Source organism: Sorex araneus, chromosome 2, assembly GCF_027595985.1.
Source record: "Sorex araneus isolate mSorAra2 chromosome 2, mSorAra2.pri, whole genome shotgun sequence".
Lineage (NCBI taxonomy): Eukaryota > Metazoa > Chordata > Mammalia > Eulipotyphla > Soricidae > Sorex > Sorex araneus.
The window spans coordinates 244,496,940-244,523,411 of record NC_073303.1 but is presented as its reverse complement, the minus strand read 5'-3'; the positions used below and the strand labels follow the sequence as shown (position 1 = coordinate 244,523,411).

At 55.8% G+C, this 26,472-nt stretch overlaps 1 protein-coding gene across 1 annotated transcript; it reads right to left on the bottom strand.

Moving 5' to 3' along the window:
* Positions 1 to 6,351: 6,351 nt before the first annotated feature.
* On the bottom strand, positions 6,352 to 9,039 carry GADD45B (growth arrest and DNA damage inducible beta). The gene is made up of 4 exons (XM_004614812.2): positions 8,699 to 9,039; positions 8,448 to 8,549; positions 7,754 to 7,985; positions 6,352 to 7,193 (listed from the first exon to the last, which is right to left on the bottom strand). Exons 1-4 carry the CDS (start codon positions 8,740 to 8,742, stop codon positions 7,080 to 7,082), a joined length of 492 nt encoding a protein of 163 aa, XP_004614869.1. The 5' UTR covers positions 8,743 to 9,039; the 3' UTR covers positions 6,352 to 7,079.
* Between the last annotated feature and the right edge of the window lie 17,433 nt (positions 9,040 to 26,472).

Genomic DNA, 26,472 nt, shown 5'->3' with positions numbered 1-26,472 from the left:
AAAGCTGACGGCCCACCGAGATCTCTCCTGCCTGCAGGGCGACGTCGTCTTCATGGGGTGGAGTTGGGGGGGTTTCTCCCCAGACGTGCTTAGAGACCTGGGGCCAGACAGGTTTCTAAGCGGCCCCCCCCCCCGCCACCAACTTCAGGGGGGCCTCCTCCCCACCCCACCCCTCTATCCTGAGTGACTTTTTTTTTAAGGTTTTTGGTGGGGGGATTACTCCTGGTTCAGGCACTCAGGAATTACTCCTGGCCATGCTCGGGGGACCATGTGGGATGCCGGGGATCGAACCCAGGTCGGCCGCGTGCAAGGCAAACGCCCTACCCGATGTACTTTTGTTCCAGCCCCAGTGACAATGTCTTTAAGCTGAGGCCATTAAGTCCTGCACTTGCTTCTGATCTTTTTTTTTTTTTTTGCTTTTGGGGTCACACCCAGCCATGCACAGGGGTTACTCCTGTCTCATGCACTCAGGAATTGCTCCTGGCAGTGCTCAGGGGACCCTATGGGATGCTGGGAATCGAACCCGGGTCGGCCACGTGCCAGGCAAGCGCCCTCCCCGCTGTGCGACCAGCCCCTTGCTTCTGATCTTGCTCTGGACTCCAGCCCCCACAAGAGGGCAAAGTTCTAGAGTGGTGGGGGGCAGACGGCAGGGAGCTCTGGGTGGGCTGGTTGCTTTTTGTGTTTTGGACCATGCTCAGCAATGCTCAGGGGTGACTCCTGGCTCTGCGGGCAGAAATTACTCCTGGCAGGGGCTGGAGTGGTAGCACAGCGGGTAAGGCATTTGCCTTGCACACAGCTGACCTGGGTTCGATTCCCAGCATCCCACAGGGTCCCCTGAGCACTGCCAGGAGTAATTCCTGAGTGCAGAGCCAGGAGTAACCCCTGTGCATTGCCAGGTGTGACCCAAAAAGCAAAAAACAAAAAACAAAGACAAAAAAAGAAAATAAATTATTCCTGGCAGTGCCGGAGGACCATATGCGATGTCGGGGATCGAACTGGGCCAGCCGTGTGCAAGGCAAACGCTCTCCCCACTATCGCTTTGCCCTGGCAGAGGGGCTCTGTTAGGGACCCTGAGGCTGCAGGACAATGAAGATAACAGTGGGAGGTTGGAGAGATCAGACAGCAGGGAAGGTGCTTGCCTTGCACGCAGCCAACCCAGATTCAATTCCCAGCATCCCTTAGGATCCCCCTGAGCCAGGAGTCAGCCCTGACCGCTGCCAGGTGCGGCCTGAAACCCAACAAGCAACCAAGTCCACGTTGTGCGTGCATGCAGCCGTGGCTGCCACGGGAGACCACGGCTTCCAACAGACAGTCCCGCTGTCCGCTGGGACCCCCCACTCACCTGGAATAGGCAGAACTGCCCTGGGGCTGGAGTAATAGCGCAGCCGGGAGGGTACTCGCCTTGCAAGCAGCCCACCTGGCTTTGATCCCCAGCCTCCCGAAGGGCCCCTGAGCACTGCCACAAGTGAATCCTGAGTGCAGAGCCAGGAGTCAGCCCTGAGCACTGCCAGGTGTGACAAAAGAAGAAGGAGGAGGAGGAGGAGGAGAAGGAGGGAGGGAGGAGGAGGAGGAGGAGGAGAACTGGGGTCCCTGAGTCTGGGTCTGATGGGAGGAGATGGGGGTGTCACCCTCGGAACCCACAGAGTCCCAGGGGAGCCCACCACGAAGGTGCCACCACCTAGTCACTGATGGGAGGTGTTTGTGGGGGGAAGGGACAGGGCCAGACCCTGAGTTATGCACCCCAGGAATCCATCCCTTCCTGTTACCTCAGGACATGACAGCATGCAGAGTGTCATTCCGCCCCCAGAGACATGATTCCAGAAGGTTCCACTGCTCTTGCCCAGCCATATCTGGGTATCCTAGATGCAGAGCAAGACACGTAAGACAGGTAGCAGCCCCAAGCCTCAGCCCGGCCTCATTGTACAGATGGACAAACTGAGGCCACAAGTGGAGCAATTTGCCCTCAGGGCTTGGGCCAGCAGCTCCATCCCCACGCCCAGGGCTGTCCTGCCACCTCAGGGCCCTGGGAGGTGCCACTGGAGCTGTGGGGGACGGGGGTGGCTAGGGCTTGGGAGCTCACTGTGTGTCCCTGATAGGCAGTCTGTCCCTGAAAAGGCCACAGACTGGCCCAACCTCCAGGAAGATGGGGCCCGAGCCGTAGCTCAGTGGGGGAGGGTGTTTGCCTTGCATGCGGCTGACCTGGGTTCGATTCCCGCTATCCCGTAGGGTCCCCTGAACACCACCAGGAGTGATTCCTGAGTGCAGAGCCAGGAGCCAGCCCTGAGCACCGCCGGGTGTGACCCCAAAAGCCAAAAAAGAAAAAGTCTTTGGACTGGGCTTGAGTTATCTGCCGAGCACCATCCTACAACATTCGGGAAGGGCCCTGCTCTGCCTGAGCTTAACCGACAGGGGTGCGTGTGGGGGGGGCCTGGGGTTCCCCCTGCCAGGGCTTGGGCCACACCCAGCAGTGCTCAGGGGCTATTCCTGGCTCTGTGCTCAGAAATCACTTGTGGTGGTGCTCAGGAGACCCTCTGGGATGCCGGGGATCAAACCGGGTCGAACGCATCATGCCAGGTAAACGCCCTCCCCGAGGTGTTATTTCTCCAGCCCTTCAGTGGACCTTTCAGCATCTGAGCCTGAGAGATGGGAAGGAATGAGAGCAGGAACCCAGAGACTCTGACAAAGGCTGGGGGTTGGAGGAAGGCAGGTGCTAGGAAAGGGAAGCGGGTGGAGCATGGGTGGCAGGCCTGGCGAGCTTCCTGGAAGAGGAGGCTTATGAGCCGAGGTCCAACAGGAGAACGTGTGTCAGGTTCTCTGCAGAGAGAGGAACACCTGCAGGTCAGGGAGGTGAGAGGGCCAAGGGTGCCAGCAAGCGCTGAGTGTAGCGTTCCCTGGAGCGCACATCCTGGGGAAGGCCCAACAAGTTCAAAGTTCAAAAGGGCATAGGTCAGGGCTGGAGCGATAGCACAGCGGGTAGGGTGTTTTCCTTGCACGCAGCTGACCCGGGTTCGAATCCCAGCATCCCAGATGGTCCCCTGAGCACCGCCAGGAGTAATTCCTGAGTGAAGAGCCAGGAGTAACCCCTGTGCATCGCCGGGTGTGACCCAAAAAGAAAAAAAAAAGGGGGCATAGGTCATTTGAAAAAAAAAAAGAAGGAAGAGGTGGAGGAGGTGGAGGAGAAGGGTCCTGAGAGAGAGCACAGCAGGGAGGTGCTTGGCTTGCTCATGGCAGACCCAGGTTCAATCCCCGGCATCCCATAGGGTCCCGCAAGCCCCTTCAGGAGAGACCCCGGAGCACAGAGCCAGGAGTAACCCCTGAGCACAGCCAGGTGTACACCCCCTCCGCACGATAAAAAAGAAAGAAAAGAAAGATTAGAGAGAAGCAAATCGTGGGGCCGGAGCGATAGCACAGCGGGTAGGGCGTTTGCCTTGCATGCGGCCGACCCGGGTTCAATCCCCGGCATCCCATATGGTCCCCCAAGCACTGCCAGGAGTAATTCCTGAGTGCAAAGCCAGGAGTAACCCCTGAGCGTCACTGGGTGTGACCCAAAAAGCAAAAAAAAAAAAAAGAAAGAAGCAAATCGTGGAGATGGGGTGGGCTGGGGGGTGAGGGGTGAGTGTTTCTGGGGACCAGATTTCCCCATTGGGTGGAGGGAGTGCTGGAATGTTCTGGAATCGGAGAACGGTGTATCTCTCAAGAATGTGCTGAAACCACCAAATTCCCCCCTGACAGGCTGGATGTTGGGGGCGGGGGGGTGGGAATGTGATCCTAATTATATATCTAGACCCACACATAAATGTTGGATTAATTTCTTTTTTTGTTTGTACGTTTTTTGTTTCCTTTGGGGGTCACACCTGGCAATGCTCAGGGCTGACTCTGGCTCTGTGCTCAGGAATCACTTCCGGTGGTCCTCAGGGGACCCCGTGGGATGCCAGAGATTGAACCTGGGTTAGCCACGTGCCCTATGGCTCCAATTGAAGATCCTTTTTTTTTTTAAAGACTTTTGAGTTTGGAGGTGCTGGAGCGATAGCACAGCAGGTAGAGTGTTCGCCTTTCACGTGGCCGACCCGGGTTCGATTCCTCCGCCCCTCTCAGAGAGCCCGGCAAGCTACTGAGAGTATCTCGCCCGCACAGCAGAGCCTGGCAAGCTCCCTGTAGCGTATTCGATATGCCCAAACAGTAACAACAAGTCTCACAATGAGAGACGTTACTGGTGCCCTCTCAAGCAAATTGATGAGCAAGGAGATGACAGTGACAGTGACAGAGTTTGGGGGCCACACTCAGTAGTGTTCTGGGCTTACTCTCTGGCTCTGTGCTCAGGCATTTCTCCCGGCCGACTCTGTGGGGGGGTGTTGGGGATCAAACCTGAGTTGGCCGCGCCCAGCCAGCTCACTCCCCGCTGCGCTATCTCTCTGGCCCCAAGATTTTACTAGTTTACGGAAGTCAGACATGACCAGTGAAGGGGCTGGAGCGATAGCACAGCGGGGAGGGCATTTGCCTTGCACGCAGCCGACCCGGGTTCAATTCCCAGCATCCCTATGGTCCCCTGAGCACCGCCAGGGGTAATTCCTGAATGCAGAGCCAGGAGTAACCCCTGGCAGTGCTCGGGGAACCCTATGGGATGCTGGGAATTGAATCTGGGTCCGACTCTTGCAAGGCAAACGCCCTCCCTGCTGTGCTATCGCTCCAGCCCCTGAAAATTTCTTAATCTGCCGGAGAAGACAGAATCGCAACCTCTGGCTTTCGTTGGGTAAACTGGGTAAACTGAGGCACGGGGTGGTGGTGATGAAAGTGCCAACTATTTAGTAGGGTTTCTGTTCGGAGGCCGGACCTGCTGATGCTTGGGGTTGACTCCTGGTTCTCGTGCTCAGGCATCACTCCTGACGGTGCTCGGGACACCTTATGGGGTGCTGGGGATCGAACCTGAGTTCTATCAGGCACCTGCAAGGCCAGGCCCCTCGCAGCTGTGCTGTCGCTCCAGCCCCCCCCTCCCCCGCTCCAGAGGGCAACCTGGTCCCTCTCTCTGCAGCCTGCTTGCAGGAATCCCCCAGCCCGCCCCCATCTCTGGGGCTCCTCCCCCAGCCCCAGCAGGAGCACCCTCTTTCTCACTTGAGCCCCCCCCAAGTTGGGGTCTCCCCTCCCTCTCTCCCTTCCATCTTCTTTCCTCACTTTGGCTTTGGGGTTCCTCTCAGAATCTCTTCCCTGAGCATCCCCTCCCCCCCACACAGCCAGCCAGGTCCTGCTTCTCTCTGGGACCCTAAGGGACTTCCCCTCCCTCCCCGCTCCCTCCCCCACGGACCTCCCCGGAGCCTGCCCTGGATTCCTGGGGGTGCCTAGCGGGGTTTTCCTAGCGCGCCCACGTGAGGCTCCGTGGAAAGGTCACAGCTAGAGCTGGGGGTTCCCCCACGCAGTTCCCAGGCAGGAGCAAGGAGTGTGTGTGTGGGGGGTAAGGTCAGCCTGCACCCACACATTCAGGGGCTGCAACCCCCTCGCTGGCCAGGGGTCCCCACCTGCTTGGGGAGGGGTGCACGGCCCGCCTGCAACTTGGGGTGAAGGAGGAGGCAGCTGTCCAGACACCCAGTTTCGGTTTGGAGAGAGAGAGAAAAAAAAAAAAAGGCACACAGAGGTGTTGCCAAGGCCAGCTCAGCCCGGGGCTGACTTCCGGGGCGGAGGTAGGAGGTGGGGTGGGGAGTGGGGGGGCATTTTCTGCTTCTTGCTTTAGTTTGGGGAAGAAAACAAAAACAAGAAAAGTTGGGTCCTCAGCTCCCGGAAGAGGCTGCCCTGGCATGATTCGGGGAGAAAGGGGGTTCCCTCAGGGGCTTCACATCCCGCAGGACCCGAGGGCTCCCAGCAGCTGAGGTTCCCCCCCTCCCCCGCCCACCGCCCTGTGGTCCCACGCACTCCTTGGCTGCTCTGGACCTGGGGTGGTCGGGGAGGATGGGGGGGTCTGCAGCCTGCCCCCAGCCCTCCCTCCCCGCTCCCCGTCCCCCGCCCCCCCATGTCCAGAGGCGCCCTGCAGCCCTGAGCTGGCTCCAGTTAAGCCAGTAACAGCAGTGGCTTGGCAGCCAGGTTTCGTAATAAACCGGTCTTTTAATTGCTACGGGGCAGGAGGGAGAAGGGGGAAAAAAAAAAAGGCAAAGATTTGTTGGACTAGGGTGGCGTCTGCGGAGGGAACAGAGAAGAGGCACTGTTTTTGCAAAGGAGCCCAAAGCGGGTGGCTAGTGGAGGCTTAAGTAACACTTCCTGCAAAAGGGGGCGGGGTTTGAGGGGGTCTGGGTCCTCCTGGAAGGAGGGAACAGGGAGGGAGGGAGGGAGAGAGGGAGCGCTGCGGGCAGAGACAACCAGGACCCAGAAGCTTTAGACATTTATTACAAGGCCATCCTAGTAGCAGTAAAAATATAGGTACTTGTCATTTTAATTTTATCTCGTGTCAGTGGCTCAAGTCAAAGAGTGCAAGTAACAACAACAACAAAAAAGTTTGTGCATTTCAGCCTGCAAATGGTGCTCCAGGTCGGTGGCAAGGGTGCTCTGATCCAAGCCCCATTCCCAAGAGTTCCAGAGATAGAGTCCCAGGGGGGGAGGGCTCGGTGGGCGCCCCTCCCCCCTTTCCATCTGCAAGTCCTGCGGTGCAGCGGTCAGCTCCAGCCCCCATATGGGGGGTGGGGGAGGGGCGCCCGGCCATCCACTCCCCAGTATGAATCCAGGCCCTCTGCGTCCAGCTTCTGCTCGTCAGTCACCAGGCCTGCGCTCTGGGGGGGGCCCCTTCTCCTGCCGGGGACCCCCCCCTCTCTCCTCCGCTAGTTCTCGTGCTGGCCTCTTGATGGCGCTGTTGCGGCTCCTGCCTGCCCCCTGTTCTCCTTCCTCCTCCTCCTCCTCCTCCTGGTCTTCTTGTTCCAATGACCTGTCCCCCCCTTACCTCAGATCAGAGGTTGGGTTCTTATTTTTTTTTGGGGGGGGTGGGGTGGTCTTGGCTCTGGCAGGAAGGGAGGACGGTCAATTATTTATGTCGCTTTTTTTTTTCTTTTTATGCCAGCAATTCCACAGGTTCTCACGCTGGGCGGCTGGTGGGTCGGGGGCCCTCAGCGTTCCTGGAGAGGGATGTAAGGGACCCACTGGTTGTTGCCCCGACTTTCTTCACAGTAGCTGGCCACCTCCACCAGTCCATTGCTTTTCCAGGCTTCTGTATGCGGGTTCTGCACGGGAGGGACACGGAAAGAAGGGGAGTGTCACTTTTTGGTTCTGGAAACCACGCCCAGCGATGCTTAGGAGTAAAGTACTCTCGGCTCTGTGCTCGGGCATCATGCCCGCCCCATGGTGCTCAGAGGAACCCTACAGGATGCTGGGGATCGACACCCCCATCCCCCCACGCCCCCACCCCCCACCCCTGTCTGTGCTTGGCATGCAAAGCAAACGCCCCCGACTGCAGCCCCAGCTCAGAAGGGAAATGTTGGGGTTCAGGGCTTTGCATGCAGGAAGCCCCGGGTTCCCCTACCGCAAACAAACAGAGATTCCCCATAACCTCCCTCCCCCCCCTGCCTGGAGCATTTCCCCGGGGTATGCCCCCCTCAAATAAAGGGAGTGGCCGATGGGGAACCTCCAGCCCGAGAGTCGCCTCCAGCAGGCTGGGCTCCAAGTGTCCGGGAGGCTGACAAGGTTCCCCGGGACATGCCAAGCATGGCTGGGTGCTTAGCCAGAGCCACTTTGTTGACAAACAGGGGTGCAGGTGGCAGGGCGGGGCGCGGCGGTGGCTCACCGTGACCAGGAGGCAGTGCAGGTCCCGGTCCTCGGCGGCGTCGGGGCCGCCTTGGGTCTCGGGGGGCTCTCCCAGCAGCTGCTCCAGGCGCCGCATGCCCGACACCCGCACGATGTTAATGTCGTTGTCGCAGCAGAAGGACTGGATGAGGGTGAAGTGGATTTGCAGCGCAATGTCGTCCTCCTCCTCCTCGTCGATCGCCAGGAGGCACAGGACCACACTGTCCGGGTCCCTGGAAGAGGGGGGGGAACAGAGGGGGGGCGGAGACCGGTCAGCTGGGACGCCCAGAGGGAGGAGGGAGGAGGGTTTGCGAGAAAGAGAAACCGCCAGTGACCGAGCTCGCTTGCAGGTGTCAGAGCGGTGGAGGGGGGGGAGAGAGAAGGACACTGGGTTCAAAGGGGACGGGGTGTGTGTGTGGGGGGGTAGAACCCGCAAATGATGCAGCCTCAGGAGGCTGCAGACCCCAATGCCCTTCCCCGCCGAAGAAGATTATAGAGAAAATTAAGCAGCCGGTAGAAACTGTCAACCCGCAGCGGGGCGGGCGGCGGGGGGGGGGGGGGTGGAGGGCACCGGCTTTGAGGAAAGCGCCAGCCCCATGCAAGAAAAAGGGGGCATATATCGTGCAGCGTGCGGAGCGGAGCGGGGGTCCCCAGCCCACCCACGCCCGCCCCTGCAGCAAGGGGGTCTGACTCACACATTCATCAGCTTGGCCGACTCGTACACCCCCACCGTGAGGCGGTCCTGGCGCTGGGCGGCCACCAGCAGCTCCTCCACCGCGGCGCTCACCGTCTGCATCCTGGGGTGGGCGGGAAGGAGGCGGTCAGCACCGCCAGGTCTGCGTGCGTGGCCCCGCACCCCGCGCCCGGCCCGGCCCTTTCCCAGCACCCCCCCCGCCCCCCGCCCCGCCGCCGACCTCAGGCGCCGGGAGCCAGCCCGGACACTTACTTCTGCGCCGCGTTGTCGCACGCCACGACCTCTTCCAGCGTCATGTTGCAGTTATAATCCACAGTGGAAAATAAGATCCAGCCCCCACGACAGGTCCACGGGCGGGGAGGTCAAACTGCAAAAGCGCCCGGCGATGTCCACAAAAGCGTCTGCACGGCTCTGTCCGAGCGTCCGTCCAAGACCTTTGGAAGGCAGCGAAATCGTCCTCCAGGAAAAAGACAGGAGAGGGGAAAAAAAAAATCGAAACAAAAAAACTGCTAAGTCTGGCTCGGCGTCGGCGAGTAATCCAGGGAGCTGCCACGGACAAGGTGAAGTTTCGGGGCTTCAGTAATCTGAGCGCGCGGCTGCCGGCTGCCCCTTTATAAAGACTCTGCGAAGGGGCGGGCCTCCGTGGGCCCGTCCGCTCTTCCTATTGGTTGTTCAGAAAGGCCAGAAAGGAACGCGCGGCGATTGGCTGTGGCGGGGAGGGGGGTGGAGCGTCTCGCGGGGCGCCCACGTGGGCGCGGGAGGAGGGAGGAGGGCGCGGGAGGAGGGAGAGCCAGAAAAAAAAAAAAAAAGCAGAAGTTTCTCTCCTGATTTCCCGGCAGCTGCAGCCGCGTTTCGGGGCGCGCGCGGGATTTCCAGCGCGCGAGGCGGCTTGGACTTTCGGGGGCTGGAGGGGGAGGAGGAGGAGGAGGAGGAGGAGGAGGAAGAGGAGGCGGGGGCGACTCGGAATCCCCTCCCAGTCCCTCGGAGAGTCCCCCGGCCCGTGACCTTCTAGGTTCTGCACCCGGGGAGCTGGGGGACCGGGTTTGCAGACTGATTCCTTCCTGGTTGCTAGGGGACCCCAGACCCTGGGTCACTCCGCTTGGCCTCATGCATGTCGAATGGGAATGTAAAGGGGGGATGTCACCTACTTGAATGGAGAGTAAAGCAAATGAGGGGCACGCAGGGAGGGACCCTGTAAACGGTGGTGGTCGCGGCAGGGGTCTTGGAGCTGCTGCGAAGGTCCCAGAGCCAAGGGCCTTGCCTGGGCTTGCAGGAAGCATTCGATGAAATTAGGGGTACACAGGGAGACACAAATGTCACCTGGGGGTCTCGATTGGTCACCTCGAGGTTCCCCCGAATAGGGGGATTTAAAGCCCTAGGCTCTCTAGGGGCGCCCGCTCCCCACCCCCCGCGAGTTTCAGGGCGGGGCGTGCGTGGGAGGCGGCTGGGCTCCCCCTGCAGCGCGCCCCCTGCTGGCCACTCGCATACCTGCGCACCTGCCGCGGTGGAGGAGGCGAGGGGGCCCGGGATTGGTGCTGACTGGCCCTGCACGCTACAGTTTCGGGCCCTCGTGCACCCACTGGAGTGGCCACGGGGCGCCTTCCTTTTCGGGGTGCGAACTGTGACCTCCTTGTATTAGCCGTAGGTCCCGGGAAACAGGGGACGTTGTGCAAAAAAAAAAAAAACGGGGGATACTGAGGTTTGGCGAGGCCACCGCTCCCGCGAGCCACCCGCTGGGGAGGTCACTCGAGTGCGCTTGCAGAGACGTGGCCTCAGGCTCACCACCGCTCTGGTGAGGCAGTTCACGAATCAGGCGGGCAGGCCCGCGTGGGACTCTCCTACGGTCGATCGGGGGCTCCCGGGTGACTCACGGTTGTGTCCCCCTCCCCCGCCAACCTGGGTTCTGGCCTCGGCCCAGGCGGCCCGGCTCCCCCACCTCGCGCCCCCCCAGCTAGCAGTGCCCGCTGACTCATGGCACCGCCTCCGCGCCGCCCACCGTGGGTGCGTGCGCTCGCTCTACGGGTGCAGGGAGGCTTGGCGGCGCCACCTGGTGACCACGTGGCGTATCTGCAGCCGTGGAAGGGGGTGGGACGCGGCCCGCAGGGCAGAGGGTTAGGAGAAACGTTGTACTATTTTAGTACTTTATATACATATATATAGAATATATAGTATTATATACCTCATATACGTAATTTTAGAAAGAAAATTTATTTAAAAGTGAAGGAAACAGTGTAGGGGCACAGCGGGGAGGCGCTTGTCTTGCACATAAGGGGGAACAGGGCTCCACCTGTGGCATCCCATAGGATGCCCCAAGTACCGCCAGGAGTGATCCCTGAATGCAGAGCAAGGAGTCAGCCCTGAGCATCGCTGGGTGTGGCTTCCCCCCCCCCGCCCAAAAAAAAAACACCAACAAAAATAAGAGAGAAACAGTATAGGACTATATTCTATATACAATATATTTTTTTAATTTTTATTTTATCACCATGTGGAAAGTTACAAAGTTTTCAGGTTTATGTCTCAGTTATACAATATTCAAACACCATCCCTTCACCAGTGCCCATATTCCACCACCAAAATCCCCAGTATACCCCCCGCCCCCTATATACAATATTTGACTGATGCAATATAGGAGAGAGGGAGAGAGAGAGAGAAAGAGGGAGAGAGAAGAAAGAGAGAAAGCAGGAAAGAAAGGAAGGAAGAAAAGGAAGAAAGAAAAAGAGAGAGAAAGAAATTAAAAAGGAAAGAAGGAAGGAAGAAAGATAGACCTAGGAGGCTGTAGCAATAGCACAGCGGGGAGGGCGTTTGCCTTGCACACGGTCTACCAGAGTTCAATTCCCAGCATCCCATATGGTCCCCTGAGCACTGCCAGGAGTAATTCCAGAGTGCAGAGCCAGGAGTAACCCCTATGCAGAGCCAGGTGTGACCCAACAAGAAAAAAAAAAAAACCCTAAGCAGGTAAGACTCTTGCCTTGCACACAGCTCACCTGGGCTCGATCCCCAGCACCCCATAAGGGCCTCTGAGCCCCACCAGGACAATCCCTGAATGCAGAGCCAGGAGGGAAGCCCTGAGCACTGCCGGACGTGCAACCCTCCCTCCTGAAAAGAATGAAAATCAGATCCCCCCAGGAAGATCTGATCCTTCAAGGTATTCAAGGTACAGGAGCCCAGCCCTGGCCCCCCACACACGCTGGTCCTGGCGGGGTTCCCAGCAGCCTCTTTTTTTTTTTTTTTTGCTTTTTTTGGGTCACACTCGGCAATGCACAGGGGTTACTCCTGGGGCCTGCTAAAAGGGCACTGGGTATAGCACCTCTCAAATTTACAAATAAGATAAATCTACAAACTTCTGCCTGAAGGTGTTTGCCTCTGGGCAGAAGTGTGTGTGTGTGTGTGTATGTGCGCGCACACGCGAGCGTGTATGTGCATAATTTTGTTGTTTTGGATTCACACCCAGTGGTGCTCAGTACTGACTCTTGCCCCTGGACTCAGGGGTCCCTGCTGGTGTCTCAGGGGATCTTACGGGTTTCCCAGGATGGAAGTTGGATAGACCATGTGCAAGACAAACACCTCCTGGGCCGGAGCAATAGCACAGCGAGTAGGGTGTTTGCCTTGCATGAGGCCAACCTGGGTTCGATTTCCAGCATCCCATATTGTTCCCTGAGCACCCCAGGAGTAATTCCTGAGTGCAGAGCCAGGAGTAACCCCTGAGCATTGCCAGGTGTGACCCAAAACGCAAAAAACAAACAAACAAAGACAAATACCTCACCTGTTGTGCAAGTAATTTTGTCTCTGGTCCTGTGTATGTAGTTTTGAGTGTTGATAAGTGTTCAAATCAGTGGAATTTAATACACTCACAGCTGGGCTGAGTGATAATCCAGCGGGGAGGGCGTTTTTTGCCTTGCACAAGGCTAACCCAGGTTTCAGTCCCCACACCCACATAGGGTTCCTAGAGCTCCCCAGAGTGACCCCTGAGCACCATAGGGTGTGGCCCAATAATGAACAAACAGGAAAAGTAAATAAATAAACACATAATGTTGGGGAACCATCATCATTCTCTAAACCCAAAGAATTTTGTCATTCCTGACATAGATTCTGCTCCAGCAGTATATGAACTCTCCACCACCTCTCTCTCTCTCTCTCTCTCTCTCTCTCTCTGGTTGGGTGGAGTCAGGGAGAGATGGTCAGAGAGATAGCAGAGAGGTTTACTATCTCTCTGACCCTATTAATATACTTTTGGTAAACACGGAATTTCTTCTACCCTCTCACTTTTGTATATACCAGTTTGGCCAATAAAGTTTTGTTTTGTTTTGTTTTGCTTTTTGGGTCACACCCGGCAATGCACAGGGGTTACTCCTGGCTCTGCACTCAGGAATTACCCCTGGCGGTGCTCAGGGGACCCTATGGGATGCTGGGAATCGAACCCGGGTTTGCTGAGTGCAAGGCAAACGCCCTACCCACTGTGCTATCGCTCCAGCCCCTTGGCCAATAAAGTTTTAATGAAACCAGGGCCACAGATGAGGCCACGCACTATGACTCAGGGACTATTTCCTCTCTAGGCTCAGAAGTGACCCGTGGTGGTGCTCAGAGGACCATACGGGTGTCAGGATTGAACCCAGGTTGGCTGCACACAAGGCAAATACCCTACCTGCTGTACTGTTACTCCAGCCCCCGGTCAATAAAGTTTTATTGAAACCTGAGCCACAGATTTAGGATGAGGCCAGTGAGACATTTGCCTCTGGCGCAGCTCTCAAGAGAATACTGCAAAACTCAGGTCAGCAGGGCTGGAGCGGGGAGGGCATTTGCCTTGCGCATGCATGACCAACCTGGGCTTGATCCCCAGCATCCCATATCATTTCCTGAGCACTGCCAGGAGTAATTCCTGAGTGAAGCGTCAGGAGTAACATCTGAGCATTGCCAGGTGTGATTCAAAAAGCCAAAATTAAAAACAAAAAAATAAACAACCCTCAAGTCACCAAGATAAACAGTAGTCACATGCAATGTTTTTTTTTCTTTTTTCTTTTTGGGTCACACCCATCGGTGCTTAGGGATTACTCCTGGTTCACGCACTCAGAAATTATTCCTGGTGGTGCTCCGGGACCATATGAGATGCTGGGAATTGAACCTGGGTCGGCTGCGTGCAAGGCAAACACCCTACCCGCTGTGCTATCGCTCCAGCCCCTCACATGCAATGTTTTATGAAAAATTAAAATTTAGAGCCAGAGAAATAGTGCAGCAGGCAGGGCGCTTGGTTTTTACACATGCAATCCAGGTTCGTTCCTGGCACCCCATAGGGTCCCCCAAGTACTACCAGGAATGATTGTCTGAGTGCAGAGTTAGGTGTGGCCCCCAAACAAACAAACAAACAAACAAAAATCCAATCAACCCAAATAACATTTACTTTAGAATTGGACAGAGTGGGTGCTGGAGTGATAGCACAGTGGGTAGGGTGTTTTCCTTGCACGCGGCCAACCCGGGGGCCAACCCGGGTTCGATTTCCAGCATCCCATAGGGTCCCCCGAGCACCGCCAGGGGTAATTCCTGAGTGCAGAGCCAGGAGTAACCCCTGTGCATTGCCGGGTGTGACCCAAAAAGAAAAAAAAAAAACACCCTATAGAATTGGACAGAGGCTGGAGAGATAATCACTGTCACTGTGAAAGGCGAACGCCCACCCACTGTGCTATCGCTCCAGCCCTCTTATACATTAATTGATCACTGTCATCCTATTGCTCATCAATTTGTTCCAGCGGGCACCAGTAACATCTCTTATCGAGAGACTTATTGTTACTGTTTTTTGGCATATCCAATACGCACGGGAAGCTTGCCAGGCTCTGCCGTGCGGGCGCGATACTCTCAGTAGCTTGCCGGGCTCTCCGAGAGGGGCGGAGGAATCGAACTCGGGTCAGCCTCGTGAAAGGCAGGAGAGAGATAATAAGCCAGTTAAGACACCTATCTTGCTTGTGCCTGACCCCAGTTGACCCCCAGAAACACATGGTCCCCATGTAAGCCCAGGTTCAGCTCTGGAGGACCCCTAAGGCCACGGAGGCGGCAAAACGAGGCCTGAGCTGGGTTACGCTCTCAGACTCTACCACTGAAATGCCAGCCTGGTGGCCGAGTATTGCCAGGCGGGCATGGCCCCGGGGACCACGCATGAGAGCGCATGTGCGCACTCACCAACCCCAAATTTATATTCAAGTCTTCTTTGCTCTAGTTTGCACCCCAAGACTTTCCCTGTCCGCCCCAGGCTAGGGAGCCCCACGGACAGAGGGTGACTCCTTCCATACCACTACCTTCCCCGTACCAGGTGTGTGGGTGCCGGGGGAGCCAGCCCAAGCAGGAAAAGGGGTTTAATCCACACCCAGTTGGCAAGAAAAGGCTTTTGTCTTCGGAAATTAACCTGAAATGAACCCACTGCTGTTCCATCAGGAAGCAGGTAGTGAGCATTTGGTTTGGGGGCCGCAGCCCAAGATGCTCAGGAGTTATTCCTGGCTCTGTGCTCCGGGATGACTCCTGGCAGTCCTTGGGGGGGACCCTATATGGGGTGCCGGGTTCGAGTCCCTGATGAGCCACATGCAAGGCAAGCGCCCTCCCGGCTGTCCTGTCTCTCAGTGCTACCTAGAAGCTACTGAAGGAAGGTTTCCAGAGGAAGGCGGAGAGACAGGAAGGCAGAATTATGGGGTCAGGGCCACGCACTTCCCAGATGACATTGCAAGATAGCCTCGGGGTGCAAGTCTGGGCGGATGTTTGACATCTAGACAGCGGTGTGGGGGGGGGTGGCGGGGGAGTGCTCGGGAAGGGGAATCAGCCTGAACTGTAGCTGTAGACTGGAGTAATTCCTGAGTGCAGAGCGGGGAGAAAGAGAGAGAGAGAGAGAGACAGAGACAGAGACAGAGATAGAGACCGACAGAAACAGAGACAGAGAGAGAGAGAGCTCATGCATATCTGTGTGAACCCAGGTCAGCTGTGTGCAAGATGCAAGAAGCTCATGGTGGTGGTGGGGGGTGGGCTGGAGCGATAGCACAGCGGGTAGGACATTTGCCTTGCACGCAGCCGACCCGGGTTCGATTCCCAGCATCCTATAGGGTCCCCTGAGCACCATCAAGAGTAATTCCTGAGTACAGAGCCAGGAGTAGCCCCTGAGCATCGCTGGGTGTGACTCCCCCCAAAAAAAGCACATTAGGGGGACGGAGCCATAGTACAAGTGGGTAGGGTGTTTGCCTTGTGCGCGGCTGACCTGGGTTCGATCCCCAGCATTCCATATGGTCCCCCAAGCACCTCCAGGAGTAATTCCTGAGTGCAGAGCCAGGGCTAATTAATCCCTGGCTGGATGTGACTCCTGACCCCCCCAAAAAAAGAAGTGCTTTAGGGCTGAACTGAAGAAAGAGTGACCGGGGTTCTGTCCCCAGCGTCCTACAGGGTCCCCCAAGGTGGTTCGTGAGAGCAGAGCCAGGAGTAGCCCCTGAGCCGTCACTGTCACTGTCATCCCGTTGCTCATCGATTTACTCGAGCGGGCGCCAGTAACGTCTCTATGGTGAGACTTGTTGTTACTGTTTTTGGCATCTCGAATCCACCACGGGGAGTCTGAGCATCGCTGGGTAATTCCCACTCTCACTTTCCCCAGCCCCAAGAAGCTGGGTTTCCCAGGCACTGACCGGATGCGCCATCTGCGGGGATCCACGGCGTAGGCACGGAAAGGTGTGGATACGGCTCCTTGCCCTCGGCAGCCACGACCGGCTGGGGGGTGAGGGTGAGGTCACCGTGGAGATCTTGGGTGCAACGTGCCAGGCTGGGTCACTGATCATGAAGATGAGTCATCTCGGAGCTGGAGGGACAGCACAGCAGGGGCGGGTTGTGGGGGCTAACCTTGCACGCAGCCCACTGGGGTTCGATCCCCACCACCCTGCAAGGGGACCCTGAGCGCACCAAGGTGAGCCCTGAGCACAGCTGGGTGTGGCCCAAAACCTCAAAGAGAAAAGAAGGCAAGATAAGTCCTCTCTCTGGTTTCTGGCTTTTGTTGTTGTTCTGATAGATAGAGGCAGCTGCATGCGGGATCCTGGTGGCCGCCTGCCGGGCTCCTGGTGGGGCTCCGGGCCGCAGGTGGTGCCGAGACCAAACCCAGGGCCTCCTGGGCACGGCATGTGCTCTAACCTGTGAGCCACCTGCCCCATTCTCTCTCCTTCCCTTGGTGTCTTGATTTGTTTTGGTTTTTGTTTGCTTGGGGGCCACACCCGGCGATGCTCAGGGCTGACTCCTGACTCAGGAATCACTCTTCTTCTTCTTCTCCTTCTTTTTTTTTTTTTCTTATTGGGTCACACCCGGCGATGCACAGGGGTTACTCCTGGCTTTGCACTCAGGAATTATCCCCTGGTGGTGCTCAGGGGACCCTATGGGATGCTGGGAATCGAACCCGGGTCAGCCGCGTGTAAGGCAAACTCCGTCTCCGCTGTACTGTCACTCCAGCCCCTCAGGAATCACTCTTGGTGATGCTCAAGGGACCCTTTGGAATACTGGGGATTGAACCCAGGTCAGCGGTGTGCAAGGGAAACACCCTCCCCTCTGTCCTATCACTCCTGCCCTTTAGAGTGTGTGAGTGTGTGTGTATGTATGAGTGTGTGTGTGTGTGTGTGTGTGTGGTTTTAGGGCCACACCTGGCAACCTTTAAGACTGACTCCTGATTCTGAGCTTAGGGGTCACTCCTGGTGGTGTTTGGAGGACCCTATGGTGTGCCTAGGACTGAACGCGGGCCGGCTTCGTGGAAGGCAAACACCCTCTAGCTGTACCATGTTGCGTTACCAGCTGTACTATTGCTCTCACTCCATGTTGCAGTATTTTTTTGGGGGGCGGCACACCTGGTTGGTGCTCAGGGGTTACTCCTGACTCTGCACTCAGAAATCACTGCTGGTGCTCGGGGGTGCCTAAGGGATGCTGGGGATGGAACTTTTTGGGGCCAGAGGTGGTGAATCCAGGAAACCCTGGGGTGCCAGGTTATAGCAAACCCTGGCCTCCTACTTCCAAGGTCTGAGCTCTAGCCATTGAGCTATTTCTCCTACCCAGGATCCTGCTTTTATTTTTGCTTTTTGGGTCACACCTGGCAATGCACAGGGGTTACTCCTGGCTCTGCACTCAGGAATTACTCTTGGTGGTGCTTGGGGGACCCTATGGGATGCTGGGAATCGAACCCAGGTTGGCCGCATGCAAGGCAAATACCCTACCTGCTGTGCTATCGCTCCAGCCCCCCTGCTTTTATTTATTTATTTATTTTTTTCAACCATATTGTTTTTTGTTTTAGTGAATCATCATGAGATACATTTACAGACTTATGGACTTTCATGATTGTGTTTCAGTCAAACAATATTCAAGTACCCATCCCTCCACCAGTGCCCATTCTCCACCCCCAAGGTTCCCAGTATCCCTCCCCTCACCCTCACCCCTTCCCACCTCCTACCTCTGTGGCAGGCACAATCCCTATTACCGGCTCTGTCCTTTTGTGTGTTATGGTTTGCAATTCAGGTAACAAAACAACATCCTGTTTGATGCATAGTCTACTTTCAACATGCATTTACTCTCCGGAGCGATCCTCCCACCATCATTTATTTAGTGCTCCTCTCTCCATCCCAGCTACCCCTAGCACAGTAGATTGACTATCAACCCCCTGCTTTTTTTTTTCTTTTTGGGTCACACCCAGCAATGCTCAGGAGTTACTCTTGGCTATGCACTCAGGAATTACTCCTGGCGGTGCTTGGGGGACCATATGGGATGCCGGGGATCGAACCCGGGTCGGCCACGTGCAAGGCGACGCCCTACCCGCTGTGCCATCACTCCGGCCCCAACCCTCTGCTTTTTATTTATTTATTTATTTGTTTATTTGTTTATTTATTTATTTATTTTGGGTCACACCCAGCGATGCTTAGGGGTTACTCCTGGCTTTGCACTCAGGAATTACTCCTGGCGGTGCTTGGGGGACCATATGGGAATGCCGGGGATCGAACCCAGATCGGCCGTGTGCAAGGCAAATGCCCTACCCGCTGTGCTATCGCTCCGGCCCCTGCTTTTATTTTTTTAATTATTATTATTATTTTTAGGATATTGCCCTTCCTTAGCTGCTGGGCACTCCCCAAGTTTCTAGAAAGTTGAGGGGGGGGTCGATCTATTCAGGAGGCAATTAGGATTCCCTTCTAGAACAAATTAGGAGCCTCAGGGTTTTGCTGGGCATGGAACTGAAACCTTTATTTATTTTATTATTTTTATTTTTATTAATCCCTGAGCACAGAGTCAGGAGTCAGCCCCAGCATGGCCGGATGTGGCCCAAAAACAAAAAACAAAAAAAATTGGGGGTTGGAGCCCTAGGGCGGCAAGGGAGAGAGCTTGCTTTGCACGTGGCAGATGGGGGTTCGATCCCTGGCATCCCACAGGTCCCAGAGCACAGCCAGGAGTAATTCCCAAGTGCAGAGGCAGGAGTAAACCCTGGGCACAACGGAGTGTAACCCCAAAACAAAAGCAAAAGCAAAAGATGCAGGACCGAAGCGATAGTACAGCGGGGAGGGCACTGGCCTAGCACAACTCAGGGTTCGGTTCCAGGCATCTCATAGGTTCCCCTGAGCATCGCCAGGAGTGACTCTTGAGCACAGAGCCAGGAGTAACCCCTGAGCACCACTGGTTGTAGCCCTCAAAACAAAAACCAAGGGGCTGGAGCGATAGCACAGCGGATAGGGCATTTGCTTTGCACGAGGCCGACCTGGGTTCGATTCCCAGCATCCCATAGGGTCCCCTGAGCACTGCCAGGGGTAATTCCTGAGTGCAAAGCCAGGAGTAACCCCTGTGCATCGCCGAGTGTGACCCAAAAAATGAAAAAAAAATCGGGGGTCTGGAGCGATAGGTAGGGCAGCAGGGAGGGAGCTTGCTTTGCATGTCATAGACTTGGGTTCGATCTGCGTTGTCTCACAGGGTCACTATTGCTGAGTGCAGAGCCCGGAGTCAGCCCTGAGCATCGCCGGGTGTGGCCCCAAAACAAAAACAAACCCAAACCATTTTTTTTTTAAGAGACAGAATGTAGGAGGGCCCCTGTCCTAGCTGGCGCGCCCTTGGGGGAGCCCTTGCTGCCGTGCAAGAGCCCAGGGGACCCCCGCGACGTCTGGGGCTGGGGATGAGCTCAGAGCGGCGAGGGCGGCGGCCCGTGAATTTCTCGGGCGCGCCAGGAAGCGGCGCTGACATCAGGGGTCTGGGTCTGTCTGCCGGGAGTGAGTCCTGGCCCGCGGTCAGCTTTCTCCTAGGGGAGGTGACTCAGGGCTGAACTCCGAGACGGTTGGGGGGAGGACAGGATGTGCGGGGCGTGGGCAGGGGTGGTCTCAGGGCAGCCCTCCTCACCCCCCAGGAGGCGGAACTCAGCCTCATCCCTCCCGAGGTGTGCCCTTGGGTCGGTGACTTCCCGTCTCTGAGACGCTCCACGTTCCTGGGAAAACCAACTTGTCATGGCCCTGGCCTTGCATCCAGCGGACCGGGGTTCGATCCCCGGCATCCCATAGGGCTCCCTGACCCTGCCAAGAGGGATCCCTGAGTGCAGAGTCAGGAGTTAGCCCTGAGCATTGCCGGGTGTGGCCCCAAAACCAAAAAGAAAGAAAGAAAGAAAGAAAGAAAGAAAGAAAGAAAGAAAGAAAGAAAGAAAGAAAGAAAGAAAGAAAGAAAGAAAGAAAGAAAGAAAGAAAGAAAGAAAGAAAGAAAGAAAGAAAGAAAGAAAGAAAGAAAGAAAGAAAGAAAAGGGGGTCCGGAGCGGTAGTACAGAGGGTAGGGCATTTGCCTTGCACGAGGCTGAGCTGGGTTAGATCCCCGGCATCCCATAGTAATCCCCAGCACCGCCAGGAGTAATTTCTGAGTGCAGAGCCAGGAGTAACCCCTGAGCATCACTGGATGTGACCCCAAAGGAAAAAAAAAGAAACAAAAATAATAAAATAAAACTACAGCGGGCAGGTCGCTCGCCTTGCGATTCCTCGCATCCTGACCATTGCCAGGAGTAATTCCAGAGGACAGAGCTAGGAGTAAAGCCCTGAGCACACCTCCGGGTGTGGCCCTAAGTAACAACAACAGCAGATATTGCTGGAGCAATATTGTATACTGGGCAGGGTGCTTACCTTGCAGCTGGTTTTGGGCCCCTGCTGCACCCCATAGTGTCTCCTGAACCCGCCAGGAATGATCCGAGTCAGCCCTGAGCACTGCCCGGTGTGGACCCTCTCCTGGAAAGAAAGAAAGAAAGAAAGAAAGAAAGAAAGAAAGAAAGAAAGAAAGAAAGAAAGAAAGGAAGGAAGGAAGGAAGGAAGGAAGGAAGGAAGGAAGGAAGGAAGGAAGGAAGGAAGGAAGAAAAAGGAAGAAAGAAAGAAAGAAGAAAGAAAGAAAGAAAGAAAAAAAAGAAAGAAGAAAGAAAGAAAGAAAGTTATTACCGGGACCGGAGAAATAGTTTAGGAATTAAGACTCTCGAAATCTCTCCAAATTTTCTTGATTTCTGAGCATTCAAACCCAGTGCTCAGCTCAGGGGTTATTTCTGGCTCTGCAGTGACTCCTGGTGGTGATGGCGGGGATTGAAACCAGGCAAACTCCGTACCTACCTTCCTCTCTCTCAGGTCCACAGGCTAATGCGTTTTGGTTTTTTATTTTGACTTTTTTGGTCATACCCGGTGATGTTCTCGGAGAGCCCAGCAAGCTACCAAGAGTATCTCTCCCACAGGCAGAGCCTGGTAAGCTCCCCGTGACGTATTCGATATGCCAAAAACAGTAACAAGAAGTCTCACAATGGAGACATTACTGGTGCCCGCTCGAGCAAATAGATGAGCTACGGGATGACAGTGACAGTGACCCGGCGATGTTCAGGGGTTATTCCTGGCTCTGTACTCAGGAATCACTCCTGACGGGGCTCTCGGGGCCCTATGGGAAGTCGGGGATTGAACAGGGGTCAGCCGTGTGCAAGGCGAGCGCTCTCCCCGCTGTACTATCACCTCAGCCCCACGGTCCCGCATTTTGTCTGAGGCTTGTGGTTCTCGCCTGCTTAGATCCACCAGGCTGAACAACTGTGTAAATAGATCCTCTTGTTCTCAGTCATGACTGTCTCGATGCACTTGATGAAGCGAATTCTCTTTTTTTGGGGGGGGGTCACACCTGGCAATGCTCAGGGGTTATTCCTGGCTTATGCACTCAAGAATTACTCCTGGCGGTGCTCAGGGGACCATATGGGATGCTGGGAATCGAACCTGGGTCGGCCGCGTGCAAGGCAAACGCCCTACCCGCTGTGCTATCGCTCCAGCCCCAATGATGAAGCGAATTCTCATTACAACAATAGTATCCTGGGTCAGGCATTTGTATTGCAGGTGGCCCACCCAGGTTTGATCTCCAGCACCTCATAGGGTCCCCTGAGCACTGCCAGGAGTGATTCCTGAATCCAGAGCCGGGGGTTACCCCTGAGCATAGCCGAGTGTGGCCCCCAAACTATCTCCCTCCACAATAAAACCTCCCCAAACCCCCAAACAACAACAAAAAACCTACAGATACATATGACTCCTGGCTCTGTGCTCAGGAATTATTCCTGGCCGCGCTCAGGGGGACCCTATGGGATGTCAAGGATTGAACCCAGTTCAGCTGCGTGCCAGGCAAACCCTCTACCCACTGTACTATCCCTCCAGCCCCTAAATACCGCCCTTTGTACTCTTAACAATGTTGTGGCTAAGAGCTGGAGGTAAGAAACTTGCTCTGAAGGTGACTCCATCCTGGCTCCATCCCATGCACCCCAAAGTACCTCCAGGAGTGACTCCTGAGAAGCACCGCCAGGTGTGGTTAAAAAAAAAATGCAGGGGGCTGGAGCGATAGCACAGCGGGCAGGGCGTTTGCCTTGCACGCGGCAAACCCGAGTTTGATTCCCAGCATCCCATAGGGTCCCCCGAGCACCGCCAGGAGTCATTCCTGAGTGCATGAGCCAGGAGTAACCCCTGTGCATTCGCCAGGTGTGACCCAAAAAGAAAGAAAAAACCAATGCAGGGCTGGAGTGATAGCACAGCGGGTAGGTCGTTTGCCTTGCACACGGCCAACCCGGGTTTGATTCCCAGCATCCCATAGGGTCTCCCGAGCACTGCCAGGAGCGATTGCTGAGTGCAGACCAGGAGTAATCCCTGAGCATCGCCGGGTTGACCCAAAAAGAAAAAAAAAATCAAAGGCAGCATAGGTGGCCCAAATGTATATGGGGAGGGTGGTTCACCACACATCAAGAGATGCTGTTTTTTTTTATTATTTAAATGAGTCACTTCAAGATACAGTTTCAGAGATACAGTTTCAAAGCTGTTCATGATTGGGTTTCAATCATATCAGGGGTTATTCTTTTTTTTTTTCTTTTTGGGTCACACCTGGAGATGCACAGGGGTTACTCCTGGCTCTGCACTCAGGAATTACTCCCAACGGCGGTGCTCGGGGGACCATATGGGATGCTGGGAATCCTACCTCGGTTGGCTGCGTGCAAAGGCTAATGAACTACTCGCTGTACTATCACTCCAGCCCCTCAGGGGTTATTCTTGGCAACGTTCAGGGACCATATGGGATGCTGGGGCTAGAAACCTCGTTGGCCCGCCTTACTATGGCTCCGCCCATAGTAAGCTCATATATTTTTTAAGTGTTCTTACTCAATTGAGACTTAACTGACATGTAACATTGCATAAGTCTGAGGCCGGGATATGATACATATGCGTATTGCAACATAGTTTCCCTCTAGCTAAAACTCTAAAGTCATATAATAATATTAATTATAACTATCATTTGTTTTCTTTGTTTCTGAACCACACCCAGCTGCACTCAAGAGTTTAATCCTAGTTCTGTGCTCCGGGATAAGCAACCTGACGGTGCCCGCGGGGTGGGGGGGGTCCTGTATGGGGTGTTGGGGTTGAATTCGGGTTGGCACTGGGCTGGGAAAACACCTTCCCTGCTGCACATCCTTTTTTCTTCTTCTTCTTCTTTTTCTTTTTCTGGGTCACACGCAGTGATACTTAGGAGTTACTCCTGGCTCTGAGCTCAGGGATTACTCCTGGCTCTGGCTGCAGTCAGGGTACCTATGGAATGCTGGGCATCAAACCTGGGTCTGCCTCATGTAAGGCAAATGCCCTAACCATTGTACTATTTTTTCTGGCCCCTGTACACCCTTTAAAATTTTTTCTTTTTTTTTTTCTTTTTGGGTCATACCCAGCGATGCTCAGGGGTTACTCCTGGCTTTGCACTCAGGATTCACTCCTGGCAGTGCTCAGGGGACCATATGGGATGCTGGGAATCGAATCCAGGTCAGCCACGTGCAAGGCAAGTGCCCTACCCGCTGTGCTATCACTCCAGCCCCAACCCTTTTTTTTTTTTTTTTTTGCATTTTGAGTCATACCCGGCGATGCACAGGGGTTACTCCTGGCTCATGCACTCAGAAATCACTCCTGGCTGTGCTCGGGGGACCCTATAAGGATGCTGGGAATCAAATCCAGATTGGCCGCGTGCAAGGCAAACGCCCTACCAGCTGTGCTATCACTCCAGCCCCAACCCTTTTAAATTTTAAAAAAAGTTTTGGCTTTTTGGGTCACATACGGCGATGCTCAGGGGTTAGTGCTGGCTCTGCACTCAGGAATTACTCCTGGGGGGGGTGGGAAAGGGGGGGTATACACGGGATATTGGTGGTGGGGACTATGCACTGGTGGAGGGATGGGTGTTTGATCATTGTGAGATTGTAACCCAAACATGAAAGCTTGTAACTATCTCACAGTGATTCAATAATTTTTTTTTTTTTTGCTTTTTGGGTCACACCCAGCAATGCTCAGGGGTTACTCCTGGCTTTGCACTCAGAAATTACTCCTGGCAGTGCTTGGGGGACCATATGGGATGCCGGGGATCGAACCCGGGTCGCCCGCTTGCAAGGCAAATGCCCTACCTGCTGTGCTATCGCTCCGGCCCGATTCAATAAATTAATTGAAGGCAAACGCCCGCCCTACCTGCTGTGCTACTGCTCTAGCCCTACCTATCATCGTTTTTAAACAGGCAATTCTGAATGCAGAAAGAGAGTACAGTACGGAAGGCCTTGCCTTGGTGACCAAAGAATTCGGTCCAGGTGCCCCCTAGGGTCCCCTGGACAGTGCCTGGAATGATTCCCTGAGCACAGAGCCAGGAGTCAGCCCTGAGCACTGCTGGGTGTGGCCCCACCCCCAGTGACAAAAGACGGTTCAGCAGGGATTCCAGGCTATACCTCCCCACTTCCCATCCCAGATTCTGATGTCTGGGTTCAGAATCTGAGACACCCCTAACTCCCCCCAACCCCCCCAAATCCAATCCAGAATCCCAGATCTTCTGAACCTGGACCCGTTACCCCCCGCCCCCCCCCCCGCCCCCCCCGTCCCCTGGCCCAATCTAGGCGTCACAATCAGGGTCCTCCTAAGACTCAGATTTTAGAATATCAAAACCAAAACCAAAACTGAAACCCAGGGAGCCACAGCGATAGCGTAGCGGGGAGGCGCTGGGTTTGCACGGGGCAGACTCGGGGTTCTGTTTCCCCCCTGCGCCCCGCCGGGAATCAGCCTTGAGCATCACTGGGTGGGTCCCCAAATCAAAGTCCAAAACCTAGAATCTGAATTCTTGTGATTCGGGCTCCAGAGTGGGCACCTGCACCCCCGCAGTGCCCAGAATCCCCGAGTCCTACCCCCTCACCCCTTCCCACGCCAGAGCTGGGGATGGGGTAGGGGTGAGTGTGGCGGGGGCGGGAGAGGGGGTGGGAACTTCCTGGCTCAGGGCTTCGCGACCCGGGCTGGCAGCCAACACATGAGCCGTTGCACGGAGACATTTGAAAAATGTGGCGCCAAACTCGGGCGCGGGGCGCGGGCGACGAGGCGGGACTGTCCAGTTCTAGGGAGGGGACCTCCCCTCCCCCCCGACCCACGCATCCCCCGCGTCCAAAGCGGACCGTTCACTCCAGCGACCCGGGCTCAGAGGGTCGCAGGTTCGAGTCCCCGCACGGCGACACTCCTATCGGGGGAGTGGGGGGCCGCGTGTGCGTCCCGGGTCGCGCGCTCTCGTGCCTCAGTTTCTCGCGCCCCGCTACCCAGGGTTTCGGGGGCGGGGGATGCAGGGATGGGTCAGGCTGAGCCCGGCTCCGCCCTCTCAGCGCCAAAATTCAAAAGCGGCGACTCCGCCCCGAGGCGGCCGGCCCCACTCCAGGCCACGCGGGGCTTTCTGGGGCTTGGAGTCCAGCCGCGTCCTGGGGTTCCAGGAAGGGGAGGGAAGCTGGGGGTGTGGGGTGGGCAACAGCCATTGGCTGCTGGGACACCCCAGGCCATTAGTGGGTGGTAGGTGGAGGGGGATCCCCCTTCCCCCCCACACCCCCCCGTCAGGATTCTGCTCTGCCTGTGGCCTGGAGGGGTCAGGAGCTTTGGGAGGGGCTGCAGCCAAGAGTTGGGGCGCAGGTAGGAGAGCAGACCCCACGTCACCCGTAATTCACATTTGGGGCTAGCTCCAAGACCCTCCATACTCCCCAGACCGTTTGGTTTTTGGATCACAGCTAAAAGGGCTGGGGGGGAGGGGCTCAGGGGTGCAGGGGATGGAACCTGGATCAGCCGCGTGCAAGGAAAGTAGCGCCTTCCCCGCTGTACTGTCTCTCCAGACCACTTCTTTCTTGTCTTTGTTCTGGGGGGCAGAAAACAGGAGGCGGGCTCCCCCATCCCCCAACTTTGGGAAGACACTCTTAGAACTCGGTCCTGCCTGAGTTCTTTTTTTATTTTTATTTTTATTTTATTTTATTTTATTTTATTTTTGCTTTTTGGGTCACACCCAGCGATGCTCAGGGGTTACTCCTGGCTTTGCACTCAGAAATTACTCCTGGCGGTGCTTGGGGGACCATATGGGATGCCGGGGATCGAACCCGGGTCGGCCGCGTGCAAGGCAAACGCCCTACCTGCTGTGCTATCGCTCCGGCCCCAATTTTTATTTTTTAATGGATGAGAGTTCTAATTTTTTTTATTTAAAAAAAATAACTCCCTGGGGGCTGG